Source organism: Meriones unguiculatus, chromosome 3, assembly GCF_030254825.1.
Source record: "Meriones unguiculatus strain TT.TT164.6M chromosome 3, Bangor_MerUng_6.1, whole genome shotgun sequence".
NCBI classification, from domain to species: domain Eukaryota; kingdom Metazoa; phylum Chordata; class Mammalia; order Rodentia; family Muridae; genus Meriones; species Meriones unguiculatus.
This window is the reverse complement of record NC_083351.1, coordinates 76,814,548-76,829,848: the sequence shown is the minus strand read 5'-3', so window position 1 is coordinate 76,829,848 and position 15,301 is coordinate 76,814,548. Positions and strand designations below refer to the sequence as shown.

At 44.3% G+C, this 15,301-nt stretch overlaps 1 protein-coding gene across 1 annotated transcript in view; it reads right to left on the bottom strand.

Annotated features, from left to right (window-relative positions):
- Positions 1 to 15,301, bottom strand: part of Plxna4 (plexin A4) — a 455,563-nt gene that overhangs the window by 98,381 nt on the left and 341,881 nt on the right. Inside the window, exons 5-6 of the mRNA XM_060380221.1 lie at positions 12,183 to 12,283; positions 1,172 to 1,295 (exon numbers count right to left, since the gene is read on the bottom strand). Of these exons, the coding sequence (XP_060236204.1) occupies positions 1,172 to 1,295; positions 12,183 to 12,283 (225 nt within the window). The remainder of the gene's footprint in view (positions 1 to 1,171; positions 1,296 to 12,182; positions 12,284 to 15,301) is intronic.

Genomic DNA, 15,301 nt, shown 5'->3' with positions numbered 1-15,301 from the left:
CCCTCTCAATGGACTTGGGGAGGGGCATGTGTGGAGAAAAGGGAAGGAAAGTGGGATTGGGAGGGGCTTATGGGGGGATACAAAGTGAATAAAGTGTAATTCATAAAAATTAAAATAAAAATATTTTTTAAAAAAAGGAATAAAAATCTGCTAAAACAAAACAAAACAAAAAAATCAGGTGTCCCTAAGTGTGTGGATTTATTTCAGGGTCTTCTATTCGATTCCACTGATCTACCAGTCAGTTTCTATGCTAATGCAGTTTTTAGTATTGTTGTTCTATAGTACAGCTTGAGAGCAGGGGTGGAGATACCTCCAGAAGAGCCATTGCCTAGATTTTTGAGTATAATAAAATACTACACCGTTTGTTGTGCTTGCCCATATGCTATTTTCCTGACTATATATAATATATTTTGAGCACATTACTCCACGCTCTACTACTTTTCCATTTTCCATCCCTCACTCTCCTGTTAGTTCAATTTTTTCCCTTCTTATAGCTTCCACTTTCATGTCCTATGTAAATATATAATTTTATGTCTCTCTACAAAATCTAGGACCCATTCATGAGAAAAAATGGCATTTGTCTTTCTGAAACATATTTAAATTCACTGAATAGTATGATCTTGTTGCACCATTTTTCTTCAAATGACATGGATGTGTTCTTCTTTATGACTTAAAAGAACCTCTTTGTGTATATAAACCTTGGTTCTTTATTCATCCCTTGGTTGACAGACACTTAGGTTGGCTCCACACACTAGCCCTTATGAATAGTCCAGTAAAAAACATCTGTGTTCAAGTATCCTATAGCAGGATGGTTATTATATCTGGGTCATATGGGGGAGGATTTACTTTAAGATTTTGGAGAACTTGTATAGATTTTCATGATTCCTAGACTAGTTTAAGTTTCTATCAGCATTTGTTTTTATTTGCTTTCTTAATGACTGCCATTCTGACTGGAGTGAGATGGAATCTCAATGTAGCCTTAATTTGTATTTCTTGATCACCTTTGGTAGGGTCATTTTCTCATCCTTATGAGTGGAATCTTTTCTTCAATATTCTTGCCCAGACATTTCTTTACTGACATCCCACCCCTAATCTAGAGGTGCTCTGAGAGGCCTTGATTTTTTTTTTCTGGGGAGAGTTCTTCCCTGGATTCAAATCTTCCCACTCTTACCAGCACATTGTATTGAGAGACAGAGATGTTGTTGGGATGGACTGTCAGCCGAACACACTGCTTCATCTCTGAGGCAAACCTTCGGGGTTCCCTGGAGCGCTCACACCTTTCCTTCCGGGTGCACCTGGCAAGAACACACAATATTGATCGATTGGGCCAGAAAGCAAACACCTCCAGAAGCTCTTAGGGCCTATCTAAACCTGAAGAGCTTATTTTGTTTCCTTCTTCAAGCTTGGCCCTCTTCTATCATGCTTGGCTTTGGAAAGGTAGCCATCTCTAAATATTCTTATCAAAAAACTAGAGAGTCATCTTGATCCCCTCACTCCCTTCAAAACTGCATGAAGAGCTATAGAGTCATATCTAATCTACGTCTCATTTATCCACAGCCTCTGACACACTCCACCCTTTTTAGCGAACCTCACTTCTTCCCATATATGTAATATAGTAGATAATACATATTGTATTGCCTGGTAGATCTAGTTCTGTCTGGGTTTCCATACCTGTTTACCCATCTAATTCTATCTAGATGTGCAAACTACCTTAGCTTTTTTGTATCTATAATCCCCCTTCCCCAGCCCCAGGCAGATGAAAATTTCCTCCTTATTTCCCCCATAGCACTCTAGAGTTTCCCATAGTCTAGATTTTTTTTTCTGTTTTTTTCAAGACAAGGTTTCTCTGTGTGGCCTTGGCTGGGACTCACTCTGTATACCAGGTTGGCCTCAAACTCAGAGATCTCCTGCCTCTGCCTCCTGAGTGCTGGGATTAAAGATGTGCACCACTGCTGCCCATCTAAATGTCTTACGTTTTCTGATGATTATTGAGCTAAAAGTATCCCTCTCCTATCAAGTAGGAGTTTCTCAAGAGAGGAAACTTTTTGAATCCCCTGCATACATTCTAGCAATGGAGATAAATGCAGGTAGGTATGAGAAAGAGCAAGACAGAGAAAGAGAGAGAGACAGAGAGAATAAAAGGAACAGAGGATAGTAGCTGACAGCATCAGAACCCCATCTCTGTGGCACTAGGGAGCTGCTAAATAAAGTTTCTGTCACTATTTAATGTATTGTATAAAGCGTACTGTGTGACAGTATGGCCTTGGCTTTTAACGGTCTTCACTGATGAGGGCTTGAGAAAGATGCACATAAAGATAAGGTCTGTGCATGAATTCAGGGAATACTATTTAATCCAGGTCAGATAAACCTTACAAATATAGAGCTGTGTCCAGTGGCCAGGATATGGACATTCTTGAATGTGGATCTTATTGTGCAGCACAGGTGGGTGAGGTGCTCCAGAGAGACAAGCTGAAACAAGATGGGATTGCCCAGAAATCACCCCTGCATGCCTAGCATCTTTTGGCCAAAGAGAAAAGGCTGATGTTAGGAGATACTGAGGGAGGTCTGGACAAAGTGACAGAAAAAGCAGTAACAAAGGATAGGGAGCAACATCAGGAGGGGTCATGGGAAGAAAACATCCTTCCAGAAAGGTTGTGGGATGGGAAAGAAAGGAAGAAAGGGGATCTTGGTGGCTTGTGGGCCAACTCTTAGTCCTAGAGGAAGCTGTAGTCCTCCCAGTCAGAGCAAAAGAAGGCACATTAGCCCCAGTTGAGGAATGGCTTCTGAGTTCAGAGCTGTTTAGCTAACTAATGGGAAAGCACTAAAGGTGAGATCCTAAGCTGCCCTGGAAGGAAGGGTAGGAAAGGGAGACTAAGACAGGAGGAGGGCTTCACAGTAGGTAAGGTGATGGTTGACACAGAAGTCAACCCAACTCTACATAATGCAATCGTGACCACTAGTTACTGTGTGCTTTCACGGTGATAAGGCTTTGCATTCTATGCCATTTAAGTTTCCTGTGAACAACCCAGCTGAGAAGTCAGGGAACTGTGGAAGAGGATGGATGGGTCACTTCTTTCATCTGGGTCACAGCTGATTTGAGTCCATATCAAGCCCAGCCAAACGGAGAGCCTCTGCTCCTTAGAACTGTGCTAAGCTTCCAGAAGCTTCCAGAAGCTTCCAGACTAAGAAGTGAGAGGCCAGACCCCCTTGCAGATTAAACCCATGTTCCTTGCCATCTTAATGGTTCTCTTACATCCTTATGCTTTTTAAACATTTCTTCTCCACCATTCTTCTAGGCTCCATCAGAAAGCACCTGACTATCATGCATATTTGTTGGACAAATCTGAACTCCCTGGGATAAATTCAAGAGTCTCCCAAACCAGGAGGAAAAGGTCAGGAGTGAGTCTGGGGGTGGGAGGGGATGGTCCCCACAGATTTCTTGGGCTGCTTGAGCAAACCACTCTCAACAAGAATGTCTGCCTCTAAGTCTTAGAAGTTAATTTACCAGGCCAGCTCCTCAGCAAGAACTCCATTACCTTCAACCATTAGGCTAATGTTATGGACTTTTCCAGACTGTCTGAACTGACATCGCTATTAATAGTGTTATTACGCCCTTTAACAGCAGACCCAGAGAACTAGAACAGCTTCAATTATTCACTGATTCCCTAACTTTGAAGTTCCTGTTTCTAAGAGTAATCAGTAGGTCTGAAAAAAAAATGTCTTTGATTAAATTATGAAGAGTGTGGGGGTGGAGGTGGGGTAAAGCTGGTTTCAAGCCAAACGTCACCAGAAGTCACTAAATGGAACAGGTGGGCTCTACCACTCTCCTAGGCTGGGGGAGGGTCAAAGGTAGTGGGGGGGGGAATGAGCCTAACCTGCACTGCTTGCTGCTACCCAGATTCCTAGGGCTGCATCTTGCCACACTTCTATCAAGTGCTGAATATAGAAAGCCACATGTAATTTACCACTTTAAGCACCAAGGCCAAATGCTTAACATCTTGATGCCTCAGTCTTTCTTCTACAAAATGGTATCAAACAGCTAAGAGTTCCCGATGATTTCATGGGCTAGCGTGTGCTAAGCAGTTACACCTGTGCATTAAACAGAGTCGTCAGCAATGTTAGCTGGTGGTGTTAGTCCATCAATCCCCTAACTTCCTCATTCCACGACTCCAAACTACACCTGAGCAGAATGGCTCATCAGGCACTTCAAAGGGAGAAGGGATGGCTGTAGCAGTTTTCCTCACAATGAAGGTGAAGGGAGGCTCAGAGGCCAGGAAGAACAGGAGAGCGAAAGTGTGCTATGGGTTTTAGCTTTTTTTTTTTTTTTTTAACAGCCGTCAAAGTGTACTGAGAACTCAGCTCTATCTCAGTGGAAAGTTATGTTTAAGATCAGAACCATGGACATGGATGTTTTGACATTTCTACCATCCTGCATGGTTCAGGAGGGTGGAGGCTGCAAAGGTCCAAAAACACAGACAAGTGACCTTAAGTGTGATGAGATAATGACAGGAGAAGGGCCATGGCTTCTGATATCTCATGGGGTCCATCAAGCCTTTTGCTTTTTGAGGACTGTAGTTTTCTAGTGGCTCAGGCCAGAGTTAGGAAAGGTGAAAAGGGTTCATTTCTGTTCCTGAATTTCTTCCTACAAGAGCTCCAGTTCCTGGGAAAGCAAGGTTCTCCACTCTGCAGTAGGGGCATCAGGGTACTGCTTCATCCATTTCCCACATAGGAAAAATAGTGCTTATGTAGACTCACAAAATATGTGCTATGCAATTGACTTCTCAGCCATTTGTCTCTGTCATCCCCATAACTACCTCTGTACCAAACACAGATGTGCAGGTGACCAGTAGGCCCCAAGGAGAGACACTCCCCCCACCCCCTTTAGCCCCCGAGTTAAGGTCTTCCTTACAGAAATATCTTTCTTCCCATTTTCATTCTACTTCCTGTGCACTGGGCCCTTAATGCCCTAGATCAGAGGTTCTAACAGCTCTAGGGAGAAAGGCCCCAGGCCCCTGCAAGGGGTTATTATTCAAGCCAATGGCTCCAATGAGATTATCCTCTCTAATGAAGCAGTTACCTCCGCCCTCCCCTAAGCCTGAACTTTCACTGCTGGAGAATTCCCAGCCAAGTGGAAAATTAGAAGGGAAAGGAATGGAGAAAGGAAGGGGGTGAGTGAGAGGGAAGGGGAGAGTAGGTGATTGCATTTACTAGAAATTAATTCCAAAACACACACAGAAAAATATTAACACCCAGTGCTGCTGGCCAAGCAGATTTCAGCATGAAACCAGGCTCTCTGACAATCTAGGCTGTCTTCTCGGGCCCTTCAGTGTGGGCCCAGGCTCTCCTTGTTTCCATCTTCACCCTCAGATGATCCTAATCCTCATCACTCTGGGTTGGCCCTTGCCTATACTGAAACTCAATCATTAAGGAGCTCTATGCTCAGGCCACAATGAAACAGAAAAAGATGAAGAGGAGGAGGAGAAAAAAGAAGTCAGGTGGTACTCCAGATGGCTCCATAGTTTGGGTCTTCAGTGATTCCTATGGGTCTCATGTGCTGAAGCCTTGTTTCCTGGCCTATGGCACTACCAGGAAGTGGCAGAACATCTAGGATATAGGGCCTAGTAGAATGAAGCTAGATCATTGGGGGAATCGCCTTGATGAGTACATGGGTCCAGGGCCCTTTTCATTTCTCTCTTTGCTCTTTAATTGTCTTTTCTGTCTTTGCCATGAGGTAAAGAGGCCTCCCTACCACATGTTCCCACCATGATATACTGGGCTGTCACAAAGTAACAGGACCAAGCAAACATGAAATACCAGGTGGGGAGTAGGCTGGTGTTGACACATGAGCAGAGGAGGGTAGGAAGAGAAGCTTGAGAAGGCAAAGATGCATCCCAGCTGATCTATTCTAGTTCTAACACAGTCTGTACTGAGAAAGACATTGCCTTGTGACAGTGACTTTGATAGGTTCATATCAGCTTCATCATGCACTTTATCAAACATCCTGGTGTCTTCATGTCCATTAGTGTCATAAGGTACAACAGGCTCGGTATAGGGAAACACTCTGTGCTGTGCAATCTTAACTGCTCCTCTCTGTACAGGCACCAGTGAGCCCTGCCACCCCCCCCCCCCATGTATGTGTGTGTGTAAATTTAAGCCTTAGAAGCAGCCCTGGTCTTTGGAATGCCTCCAGGGAGCCAAGATATTAGACTGGTGAGCTAACCATAAAGCTGTATATATGTGAACTATATGCTTGTGTATGCATGTTTGTATATGTATGTTTGTGCTTAGATGTACATATACATGTGTGCACATATAAACATGAAAGAAATCTGGACAATAAATGTCTCCCTTGCATACTAACCTTTTATTTTTTGAGACAAGGACTCTTCAGTGGGAAACTCACTGATTCAGCTAGGTTGGCCAGCTGGGAAGCCCCTTGTCTCCCCCTGTCTTTACCTCCCAGTGCTGGGATTACAGAGACATACAGTCACACCTTGCTTTTTATATGAGAGTCAGGGAGCTAAGGCCAGGTCCTCAAGCTTGTCTGACAAGACCTTTATAGACTATGCCATCTCTACAGCCTCTCTCTAATTTACACAAGAAGACAGCATTTTTAATTTGCAACACTTTTATTATGCAGCATCTATTAAACTTGTGAATGGGCACACACACAAACACATACACATATCCCCTCTCCCCTCAGGACTAGAAAGAAGTCAAGGGTTAGGAGAGAAAAGCAACTTTTCTTAAATCAATTTGTAGCTAGTGAGCCACGGGGAAAGGGGTTGAAGGTACTAGAATATAGTTTGATACTTTTCTCTAGACTAGAGTCTGATAACCTTTGGTAAATGTCAGTCAAAACAAATATGCTGGCAGAAACAGACCCTAAATTTCTTATGATTTTGAAAGTTTTTAGTCAACAGTCCTAAAAGAGACTAACATAGGTTAGTGTTAAGAAACTAAGAAGCAAGACAAGGCTCTGGGACATGCTTACATGGAGCAAGGGATGACTCACATCCTAGAGTCAAACTGTCAAGAGTTGACCAAGGATATTGATTAGAGAACAAAATACACTGTGCTTTCTGAGGTGGCCTGTGGACAGAAGGTCTCATTGCATGGTTGGTGGTGAACCTGTCCCAAGGAAGGAGGTGGTGGTGGGATTCTGATAATGGATGGCCCAAGCACTCCAATCCTGGGGAAGGAAAGGGGAGAAGGGGCTCTAGGAAGGAGGCCCTGCGTCCGACCCCAGCCCCTAGTGGCAAGGTAACATTCATCATAGCTGTATCTGAGAAGTGGCTTCCTACACATCTGAACCTCTAGCTTTGACAGCATAGGTGTAAGCTGGCAGTTTTTCATCAATATTCAGACCTTAGGAAATGGAATCTCAATTTGTTTGTCTACAGATAGCTTCTTTAGTTTTTACTCTCCTTCCATCTATCTTCCTTTCTACCCCCTCCCTCTTGTGTGGCCGAGACACTACAGAAAGAAAGAACTGAACTCCTGTGTCACATACTTGGGGTGGGTTGAGCCTTCTGCTAACAGAGGCAATCTGCAGGATGTGGAGGCAGAGATGCCGTGTAAATCTGTACATGATCTTCGCAGTAGTGGTACTCATGAGTATTCCTGGGAAGGGTAGCACCTGGGCCAATCAGTGAGCAGGGTGTGCCACAGGCGGTGAGATCTCCTTACCTGCCTAGACAAAGATAGGCTTCTTTGCCTGGGAATGGTGCCAAGGCAGGGGATGATGGAAGGGGGCTGGGGACCTGCCAAGCCTGGAGGGTGTGTTCCTGGCCCAGGACAGGAGACAGCTGTGATGGGACAAAGGCAGACTGGGCTTGTAGACTTTTATTCCCTTTTGCCCAAATTAGAACAGGTGGGCTCACACAGAGAGACAGGCCCTGGGAATCCAGGCTGAAAACTGCAGGCTCAATAAATAGGCAGCTCTGTGTTTGCCGGCCTTGTCATTAGGAAGACAGGCCCATAGGCAGGGCCAGGGGCTGCAGAAGAGTGCAAAACGGGGACCTCTCCTTACCCCTGGGCTGGCAGGTATGCACTCTGTCACATTCACTAGTGCAGAGGGAGGGACAGCAGAAGGATTTAAATGATGCATCATCTCTTCAGCATATCCATCCCACAGCCCTCCTGTGACCCATGGTACAAAAGCTCTTTCAGTGACATGGGCCACCTGTTTGCAGAGGCCCTGTCCTTAGGCTTCTTCTTCCTTTGGCGTTTTCTCTATGGCACTCTCTCACCCTCTTGCTCTTTTTGTCAGTCTCTATAACACACACACACACACACACACACACACACACACACACACACACTACCACCACCACCACCACCACTACCACCACCATCATCTTACTCCCTACAACCATAGGAAAGGCTGTCAAAAATGACTATGAAAACAGACTCAGCCCTGTTTTATGCTTTGCCATAGACTTCATGAAGATCACTACTTCATGAAGATCAAGTGGGTGGTCCTTGCCCACGCACTCAGCAAGGGCCACTTTCACTTAGCATCGAGTCTTTTCCAGCATGGAAGCCTGACAAATGTGCTGACACCATCATTGCATCAAAGGCCTGGTCCCAGCTGGGTGGTGGTGACTCACACCCATAATCCTAGCATTTGGGAGGCAGAGGCAGACAGATCTCTGAGAGTTTGAGGCTAGTTACAGCACAAATACAGAACAGCCAAAGCTACACAAAGAAACCCTGTCTTTAGGTTGGTGGGAAGGCCTGGTCCCCAAGAAAGTTCAGGGCAGAGACAATACAACTTGGTCATTTTGCATCCCTGAGCTTAGCATCATGTCCAGCATAGAAATTAACTCTGTTCGCCTTGCCCTCTCCTTTCTTATGCTTTGCCCATATCCTTTCTGTTGTTTCTCTAAATCACGCATGTCCATAATGTGCCCACTGGAAAGGACAGGCCAGTGCAGGGCAGGAGGAGAAACTTCTGTGTTTGACTTGAACCAAGACCCATAGGTAGCACTGACTAGGATGAGAGAACCTTCTAGATGGAGGCAGTGATGTCTTCCTGGGATGCCTGAGTTTGTATATGTTAAAGTTTTTCAGACAGAACTCTTTGGTTCCGTGCATTTTATCCTATGCAAGTTTAAAATTGTATTTTGATGGAAGGCATCCTAGAAAGCCAAGAACCTACCCTTGTTCACCCACCTTGTGCAGGAGCTGTTTTTGGTCATTAACTCTGAGAGGCCAAGGGGAAGGAGCTGATGAGTAGTTAGTTCAGTGATCAGACAGTATACGCCCAGAGAACTGAGACCTCCTGGGCTGTGTCCTGCTACAGAGGTTACTGGACACCCTGGGCACTGTTCTAGTGCCACTGTATGCCTGCCATCATGTGCATTCACTTCACTAGGAGCTGAATGTTATGGAGAACAGAACCCAAAGCTGTAGAGAGCCCTGAACTCATACTGCAGCCTTTATTTCCCCATCACATCCTCAAGTTGGCACCATGACAAGCCACGGTGTTTCCTCCTTACTGTAGATGCCAAGTGTCTTCCAGACAGTGTTATGTATGGTCAACCTTCAATATTTGCAGATTCTATATTTCAAATTCAGCTAATTGCTACCATTTATTAGTGGCCCCCAAGCTTGTTTTCATGGCATTTTTGATGTCATCTATGGCCATATGCAGAGTAGGGAATGGCTTAAGTCACATGGCCTCAGATAGGGTAGAAAGAAATGACATTCTGCCAACTTGTTTCAGTTCATTGGAAATGTGAATCAGTTGTACTCACAGCCTCACAGGTGTCCAAGACAGGCCCCAGAAGCAGCAGCTCAGTGCTGGAAGGCAGACAATAAACCCTTGTATAGTCCCTGTTCTCTGGGAGCCAGTGCTTAGGAAGGGCTGATATCTAATATGCGAACTGCGATGGGATATGACTCCAGGCTAAAGAAGGTAAGGGGAAGCAGCAGGAACACCTGCCGGTTAAGCAAAGACATCTTGAAACTGTGACACCCTTGGGGACTCAGGCACACCATTCAAGGACCATTTAGAAAATCACTGGAGTTGACCAAAGCACAAGAAGAAGGACACTCAGCAATTGCTGTATTCTGTGAGATCACTGACTACTCTACCTGATGTGCCAGTGTTCAACTAACCACAAAGCATCTTACCCAAGTGCTTGCCTTCAGTATTCATTTATAGTTCAGTGAAGTAGGCAAACCATGCATCCTTCTTTCCAGGCTACAAAGGGGGGTTGTGGGATGCTGGGCATATTTGGATTTAAATCCCATGTCAGACACCATAGTCATGTCCATGGCTGTTTCCTTTATGGCAAGCAGAGACTGGAGCTGCTACCTTTCCTGTGTGGTGGCCTGCTTTATGAAGACCCTGACTATCCTTTGGCTTTAGTTTACCTTCATTTTCTACCATAGGGGGTCAGGTATTATGCTATACAAGGGAAAACTGAGGCCATACAAAAAGTAGTACATGGCATTTTTCTTCTTAGACCTGCTAAACCCAGATGTGTTGCTGGGTGGTGAGGCACTCTAGCCTAAAGTCTCAGTGTCCTGAATTCTCACTGAGATCAGTGTCCCATGGGGCTGGGATAGATAGCATCATGACACAAACTAACAGGGACAGAGAAACCTGTGATTTGGTCCTGAAGGATTTCAGGGAGGTGCCAGCTTTTCTGATTGCCCCAGTGACACTTGTTGTGCCATGCTATGACTACTAAGGCATGCTCTACAAAACAGTAGGCTAGGTGGCTTCAAAGTCCCCAAGGAAGGCATTAGGTTGAGAAAGCATTCATTTCTTTTCTGAGAGATATTGCCATGCAGGACAAAAAAATGTATCTCCTTCTCCCTTACAAGTTAAGTATCTCCTCTTTTGGCTTGATACAAGCTGGTATGCATTCTAAATGCACTTCTCCACCCTCCTTTGTGGGAAGCAATCCTGGGCTCCACTGCACAGTTATTGATGACCTTGAAGTACACTTGAGCACAGCTTCCAATCTGCTCTGAGTTGTGTGTATTTCAGCATGTGTCTCAGTGGTTCTCAAATTCTTTTTGCTATAATACACCTAACAGATTTCAGGCCTTTCCTTAAGGGACTCAAGTCCTCATTATGTCCAACACCCAGAAATAGGGAAGTTGGCTGTTCTCTTGGAAAAGACTGTATAAGAAAATAGAGTGTTTTTAATTGTCAGAATCTAAGAGAGTGTTTACTGTCTTTGAAAGAGGAGAAAGACAAGCTCTCACCTCCAATTTCTTAATAGTTTAAAATGCCTGAAAATTACAATAAATGTCATCGGTACCAAGTAAATCAGGCTGTTAATGGGAAGACTAAAATCTTATTTTATAATGTGTGTGGTTAGCTCAGAGCATATCAGGTTTCAGGGGCCAAAGGAATCAGTTGTAGTTAAAGTAGGACCAAATTTCATTGGAATGGGGTCTAACTCTGGTAGGTATTCTAGGAAGGGAGAAAAAAAAAATCTTGGGACTAGAGAAATGACTCAGTGGGTAAGTGCTCTTCCAGAAGAGCCAGGTTGAATTCCCAGAGCTCACAAGGCAACTCACAACCATCTGCAGCTCGAGTTCTGGGGGATCTGAACAGTTCTCTGGGCCTCTGTGAGCACCAAGCACACACACGGTGCACAGACACACATGCAGGCCAAACACTGATACACGTCAGAGAAAAATTAATTACATTTTTAAAATGATCTTGAGATCTCCCCTGGCTAGTTGTCTGCCACTCTCAGTTCATTAAGTTACTATTTGTTTCCACTTTAATATGACTGTCCTCTCCCCTCTTCTGGAGAATAAATGGAATCCCCCTGGCCCCCAATGGAAGCACAAGGGGGAAAAGACCTGTGTCATGGGGAGGGGGGATGCTCTGCCGAAAAGTCAAGCAAATTGAAGTTGGACAAGTCCAGGAGTCTATCTTCCTGTGGCTCTTCAGGGTGTCATTGCCAGGGTGACTGCCATATTCTGACCTGTCATCATTCTATGGTGCTATTGCCTTATACGTCTTAGTGGAACTGGATAAGTTAAAGTGAACCCAGAAAGAACAGAAGAGCAACAAAGCTTTCAAAGGGTGGACTGAAGGAAGGGTGAGGATGAGAAGTGTGCACAGGGAGTGAACGGAAGCACAGAGAGGAGGCTGAGAGCGGCTGTAAGGAAACAGGAGACAGCAGAGAGCGGCCAATGGTACTCACGTGTTGTGGAGAACACACCAGCCACAATGGGGGTCGCCTGAGCCAAGACACTCGCCACAGCTCCGATACTGCCCACAGGACTCCACAGGAACTCTGGTAAGCTAGAACAGCACAACGAAGACCAAGCTGTCAGTCAAGAATCTTCAGAACACCTAATGGTCCACAGCTAAAATTGTCAGCCTAAGTGAAATTGTATTACCCAAGACATCAGAGGAGTATGGGGGTGCTTAGAGCCCCAGAACCACAGAGAATTTTGAGGGGCCATATTGGAGTAGGTGGCTGCACAGCATCCTGAGGATACAGCCACATACTAACGTGTATCTGGAAATCAGACCATATTGGCTTCGTATAAAATATCATAAAAGAGACTTACACATTACACCTTTAAATTTTCCTATTACACCCTCCCCCCAATATTTATACAAATACTCAATCCATTACATATTTGTTTCCTATCAAAGTAATAAGGCCAAATGTTCATTCTTTTTCCATCTTGTTTTACTTTCCCTCACCTCCTTTCCTTAGGTCTCAGCACTTTTGTTTTTCCAGAGAGAACTTAACCCCCACCCAGCACCCTTCTCTCTTCCTCTTCCTCATTGTTTAACAAGGTGCCTGATCTACCCTGTGGCTGTCTTCTACCAGCTCCTACTTCATACTGTTGACCAACTTGCTCCAAAAATTGATTTCACTGCAGTGCTTTCAAAGATCAGCCTTGCCGTTTCCCCCTACCCACACCCTTTTCATGATTTGAGGCTTCCTCTCCAGCCCAGAGACTTTACATTCGCTTCCAGCAGCAGCTTGTTAACATAAAATGTTCCACATGACATTTTCACTTAGCCCAAATGCCTCCATTTCCTGCATGCTTTTAAATATCGTTTGAATTTCTTTGTTCTCTAAGGCAGCCTTGATGTCGCCTTACATGATGCCCAAGTACCAGCTACACTGTGGGTATTTAAAGATGACACTCAGGATCAAATGGAATTTTTATTTTCTTTTTATAGCCTTGTTCTTTATTTTCTATTTTGCCAGTTTCTTCTATACAAAAAGTTTTATATTTTTTTTCATTTTTGGATATTTTATATACCTACTTTTTATCTCAATGGAGAACTTCTTGCCTGGTCTTTCTAGGCAGGACAACTAGCTATGGTCACCATCAGAACCAGGACAGTAAATTGTGTATGCTGACCTGGCTAAACAGTCTCTGCTTGCAAGAGAGCATAGAGGCTGTGTTTCCCCTGCTGTTCCATAAAGCATCTGTGCTGTAAAATTATGTCCACTTGGCAGGGGTTACTTGTAACTCACACACAGGCAAACTGGCACCAGAGCCTGCTCAATTAGTCTCCACACTCTTTTGGAATTAATTAATAATTAATTCCAAGTCCCACCATGGGCTCCTTTCCATTAATTTCCTCATTTCCTTTATCTGTCTTTTTGTAGCTACCTCCACCCATTCTTGCAGCTTTGCCCTTGCTTTTATGGCTTGTTCTTAATGCCTTGGTTTTGCTTTTGGAATTTTCTATAAAAACTTGTATCATTTATTTATTTGTTTGTGTGTTGTGCGTGCACAGTTGTACACATGTGGCGTTCAGAGACCAACTTGCAGATACTCACTTTCTCCTACTACCATGTGGATTCTAGAGACAGAGCTCTGGCTAGGAGGCTCGGGGACAAGCACCGGCACCCACTGAGTCTCCTCTCTGGTTCCTGGAACTTTATCTGACTTTCTGTCATTGCCCAGGTGATTTCCCCCATGACAGCAATGTCTTCATAATTAAGTTTGATGATCAGAGTTTTTGTTTGTTTGTTTTATTAATTACTCTGCTGGCTCTGAAGGCAGCTAGGAATTGAGCTTATTCCTGGTGCCACTTTAATTTTTCTGTCGCTCCTTAAACAAATACCTTCTAGTCACGTAAATATATGCGTAATAGTGTCCAACGCAGAGGACCCTGACTCCTAGGAACTCCGGAGGAGGAATAAGATTCACAAGCTATTTTCAGCATTTCCAAAAGCCCATTGGAAACTGGATTGTTGTTATTTTATGTGTTTATGCATACTCATGTGTGTCCCATATTAACATAGGAAATATATTATTACTTAATAAATGCAGTTTGTTTAGTAGACAGAATCTTTCAAAATGTGACTCCCCTAGGGGAAAAATAATAAAAAGGGCTATAGATGGTGAAAGTTGGGAACCATAAGTACATAATCATGTTTTTATGGGTTCCAGCTGCCTGTCTGGCACTCCATATTTTGCATGGGCTTAAAGGAAGAATATCATGGCTTTCTCAATCAAAAGCATTTTCTTGGTCTAAACTTAATTAACGCTCTCTCCAGTTTCTCCTATGGACATGTTCAAATCTGTCTTGCATGGAATATACCCTGGCATTCCAGCGTGAACTCTGGGCTCCAGGGCATGCCCCGCAGGTCTGGAATGTACCCTGAGATGTTGTGGTGTGTCCTGGGAGTTTGAAATGTTAGCTTAAATTCGGGGTATGGGTATGCCCCAGAGCTCCAGGGTTTGCTGTAGGGTTCTGAAGTGTGGCCTGTGATTTCAGAGTGCTGGTGATCTCTGGAGTTCTAGAGTATGGCACTTTGAGTAAAGAACCAGCCCCTGGGTGAGTCAGATACCTCAGGAATCTTTGCATTCTAAAAATAACTTGGAACTGGTGTTTACCAATGTCAGTAGTCCAGAGTTATAAAATCCTTCCTCTCTTGATTTTAAACAGCTGTCATTTTCTGTTTGGTTGGAAAGGATGTTGGAGCCTGCAGAGGGAGGTTCAAAGCATCCTTGGCTGCTACTAGCAGTAAGACCCTATTGTCTCTGGGACTTGTATTTCCTGTCCTTAAACATGGAGCTAAACCCTATTCCCAACGTACCTATTCCTGAAGCACATGACCATGAAACTAGTTTATAACGTGTCAAGGGTCAAACATTTTTCAGGTGATGTTTATGATTTCCACAGGCTTTCCCTTGGGCATTCCATTCCCTGTTGCTCATTCCACTGACCCCTCTCCCAAGTCACAGAGATGTGCTCTGAGCCTTCCTAGGTCTGGTGAGCTACATCACAAGTTAATAGACCTGAAAGGGACTAATAGTCCTTAGTCCCTTGACTGTGTCA